This window comes from Mya arenaria, chromosome 4, assembly GCF_026914265.1.
Source record: "Mya arenaria isolate MELC-2E11 chromosome 4, ASM2691426v1".
Classification (NCBI taxonomy): domain Eukaryota; kingdom Metazoa; phylum Mollusca; class Bivalvia; order Myida; family Myidae; genus Mya; species Mya arenaria.
The window spans coordinates 35,987,925-35,991,718 of NC_069125.1; the positions used below are offsets into that span (position 1 = coordinate 35,987,925).

Here is a 3,794-nt window from a genome sequence, read left to right on the forward strand (position 1 = left end):
TCAGACACTACATATAAGTTTCCTGGAATTTTAAAAATATTGGATACTAGAAATGATTTTTATCTTTCTTTTTACCTTTGTACATCAAAACACATAATGAGACAGTGGAGTTCATCACCAGCATCGTTTTAAATAGCATATGATACAGTCATGTAAAATTCTATCAATATTCATAAAACGACTATATTAAAAATATATTAATTTATAAAAAAAATGAACATTTTTTTCTTTAACTATTTGTTCAATTTACGTGCAAACTGCCAACCGATTTACACCAGTTTGTATGTTTGTCACTAATTACATATAAATACAGATTACACCGTTCAGGTCACACATGTGACGATGTAGGCTTAGGTAAGACAACAATGTAAATCCTTTTATAATATTTTTATTTCAAATCAGAAGTCATATAGCACATTTATAGCACTCATATATACAAGTATATACAGCAAAAAATACGTTTCTGTTCTCTGAATGGTATGATAAGTCTCTGTGAGCACTCCCAGGTGATGGTGGTCTTGCTGCTTTTCTTCTTCGTGTACGTAAAACTATCAAAGCAAAGCTTTGGTGCGCCTCTACTACTCGTAATGAATTCCATGTTGCTTCGTGGAAGTGAATTGTGAGTTGTAATTTGTGATAGGAAATACGTCCATTATATGAGTCCCGTGTTCTTAGTTTGTATTTTGAGCAAAAGTACGTCACATTTTTCTCGTTAATTATCTCTTCTTTGATATCATGCAAACAGAGGTAAATAGCGCGATCGAGATTGCTTTAATTGTTTCTCATTAATTAACTCTTCTTTGATATCATGCAAACAGAGGTAAATAGCGCGATCGAGATTGCTTTAATTGTTTCTCATTAATTAACACTTCTTTGATATCATGCACACATAGGTAATTAGCGCGATCGGGATTGCTTTAATTGTAGTGTTGGATCGCACTTTAATACAAACACATGTTTGGTGTTGATAGTTTGTAAGATTATTAAAGTTATCGCATTATCGAGTAGTCTCCCTTCTCTTATGTCGTGGCTTTTATTTGATTGAAGACATGCAAAATACACAAATTGGAGTTATGTTGGTTAATAAGCAATTTTGGTATAGGTTTGTCTAGAATATTACTTATATAACCGGGAGGGCAAATGTCCGCCCCATCGAAAATGGAGGGGGGGGCAAATGTCCGCCCCCTCGAACATTGAGGGGGGGCAAATGTCCGCCCCCTCGAAAACGGCGGGGGGGCAAATGTCCGCCATGGTCCAAAAGGGGGGCAAACATCCGGGGGGGCAAATGTCCGGGGGGGCAAATGTCCGTATACCCAAAGTACATTTGCTTAAACATCTAAATTTCCATAACTGAGAACAAAAATTCATGACAAAGATAGCACTCCGATTTAGAATCAGGTTTAAATCACCTGGAATTCATACGTGTACATGTCACTTAACCAGGATTGCTTGAAAGTGAAATACAAACAGTATTCAATAGTATGGAAATAGCCAAATGAAATAATTTATAAAGGAAACCCAGAAAAGAAAGTATAATCGTCCCCCAAAATAGTGCCCAGGATTGATTCACACGTTACAAACACCCGGTCCCCGGCTTGAAGGGACAACAGTACACTTCCGCTCGTTGTTTCTGAGTTTGAGTCTATATCCTCAAGATGAAGTCGTACTATTGTAACAGCGTTCTTTTTTATGCTAAACCATGCGTGACTGCGTGAATGGCCGAGCTGTATCTTGATGGTGGTAGAAAACACGTAGAGGCCACTCGTTGGAGAGGTAAAAATCCCTGTTCCCGAACTGTATCCCCCACCTACGAGTGTTGTCACGCTATTGAACACTATATTCGATGGATTCACTGAAGGTGTGTAATTCGATGACAATGTTGCGAGGAAGCCATTTTTTGGGGGGGTTCCACTACCTATAATAAAAAACACCTCTAGATAACTGCTTAGTACATATCTTATAATTAAATAATTATTTTAAAAAGGTGCGATATAAGCATATGTACCATCTGAGAGTAGGTTTATTGGTCCCAGGTACCTTGCAGGATATAGTTACATTACATTTGTGAATGATTTGCAACTTAACCTTCTCAAGAGTTTTGTCATTCATTTACTTCTTAACTTATATTCATTTGCAATAAAAGCAATAAATAAAATGAACTGATTAAATTATCTTCCCATTTCCCCGTTAACAAGAAATATCCTTGGGTACATAAACGGTGTATATGAAATGATGTTTGCTGTATGTTTAAGTAGGAAATAAATTCAAAACATCACTGCGTATGTTTACTGTTTGATGAAACGGTTTATACACATGAATGATGCCTCTTCTCACCCTGAAGTTGAAGTTAAGCTTAGGACAGGCACCCTATTTGCTTTTAGTTGAACAATAACATATTGGGCAATAGGTGTAAAACAATAGTAAGAACTTGGCGGTTTCCGGCAAGCTTCGGACGACAGACCGAGGTGTTCTCGTTGGTTATAAAAAATCCGCCTTATTTCGGAATCCCGATTTTGCCAGCGATAAAGAGGTCTCTTCGCAAAGAGCTAGAGTATCACAACACATTTACTTGTATTTTACTACGTTTCGTCTAATGTCTCGGAATTACAATAACTTCCATCTTATGTCATCTATCGCATTTAAACACAATTTAAGTCGTGATTGAGCCAAGGCGAGGTCAAATCATAATGCAACCGAAAGGCGCGGGTAGACCTTGACAAACTCACATAAACAACAACCTAACATTCGGTTGGTCTATTATCTATGTCAGAATCAATCTTATTTAGCTAAGCCGAAAAACATTTAGGGATAAAATGTATACACAAGATATCAACTTACTATTGACTTTAGCAGCCAGTTGATCATACTTCTGCGTAAGGCTCGAAATCTCGTTACGGAATTTGTCGTTATCCCGCTGCAGTGATGACAAGTTCCTCTGCATTGCCGAAAGTTTGGTCTGTAACTCCGACTCAATGCCATTTATTTTACCATGTATGTCTCTCAAATCATTTTCCATGGAATGTCCAAGTTCTCTCACTCTAGTGTCCGTTTCCCTTTGCTTTAAAACAAGTGTTAGAATATCTTTTTGATAACAAGTGCGGCTATCCTGGTCCTCTGCTGCAGCATAAGCTAAAACAAAGATGATCAAATAGAAATAAGCCATGGCAATCACTGTAATAACAGAAGTAAGCTGACGAGACACATAGACAGCCTATAAGGAAGAATAGAGTCATGTGATATCACTTCATTTTCATTTTTTAAAGTAAATAAAGATCATTTTGAAATACGACTGCTCATATTACGACCATATTATAATACGCACTGCTACCAAATACGTATTAAAAGGACTCACTCACGTATTACAAAATGCACTTTTTATAACGAAATAAAACGTGACACTTTGTTAGAATTGTTAAAACTCAGATACAGACGGCTGGAACTCTTCAACAAATGTTGATATATCCGCAAATATTGTCTTTGACATCAACGATTTTGGAAAGCGTTTAGAAAGACTTTCAGGTAGTCGTCAGGCGAGCGATTTTGTTGTTATTTTTCTATTTTTTGCTTCACTATATGGACGTGGGTTCGCTCCCAACCAGTTTTTTATACATTTTTTGGTAATTTTGTTTCCAAGAGTTAAATGATCATAATATTATAAAGTGTTTTCAGATTCACTACCGTGAAAAATTGTCCTAAAACTTGAGCGAGTCCCTTTAAGAGGAAGTTATTTTGGTCTGAAGCGAACAAAAGCGTGCACAACTCGAATGGTTAGTTTCTACAATTACATATGCTAA

The 3,794-nt window shown here is 36.7% G+C and overlaps 1 protein-coding gene across 1 annotated transcript; it reads right to left on the bottom strand.

Annotated features, from left to right (window-relative positions):
- Positions 1-372: 372 nt before the first annotated feature.
- LOC128229725 (complement C1q-like protein 4) lies at positions 373-3,252 on the bottom strand. The gene is made up of 2 exons (XM_052941533.1): positions 2,839-3,252; positions 373-1,915 (listed from the first exon to the last, which is right to left on the bottom strand). The coding sequence occupies exons 1-2, from the start codon at positions 3,161-3,163 to the stop codon at positions 1,506-1,508; spliced, it is 735 nt and encodes a 244-aa protein (XP_052797493.1). The 5' UTR covers positions 3,164-3,252; the 3' UTR covers positions 373-1,505.
- Positions 3,253-3,794: the final 542 nt, after the last annotated feature.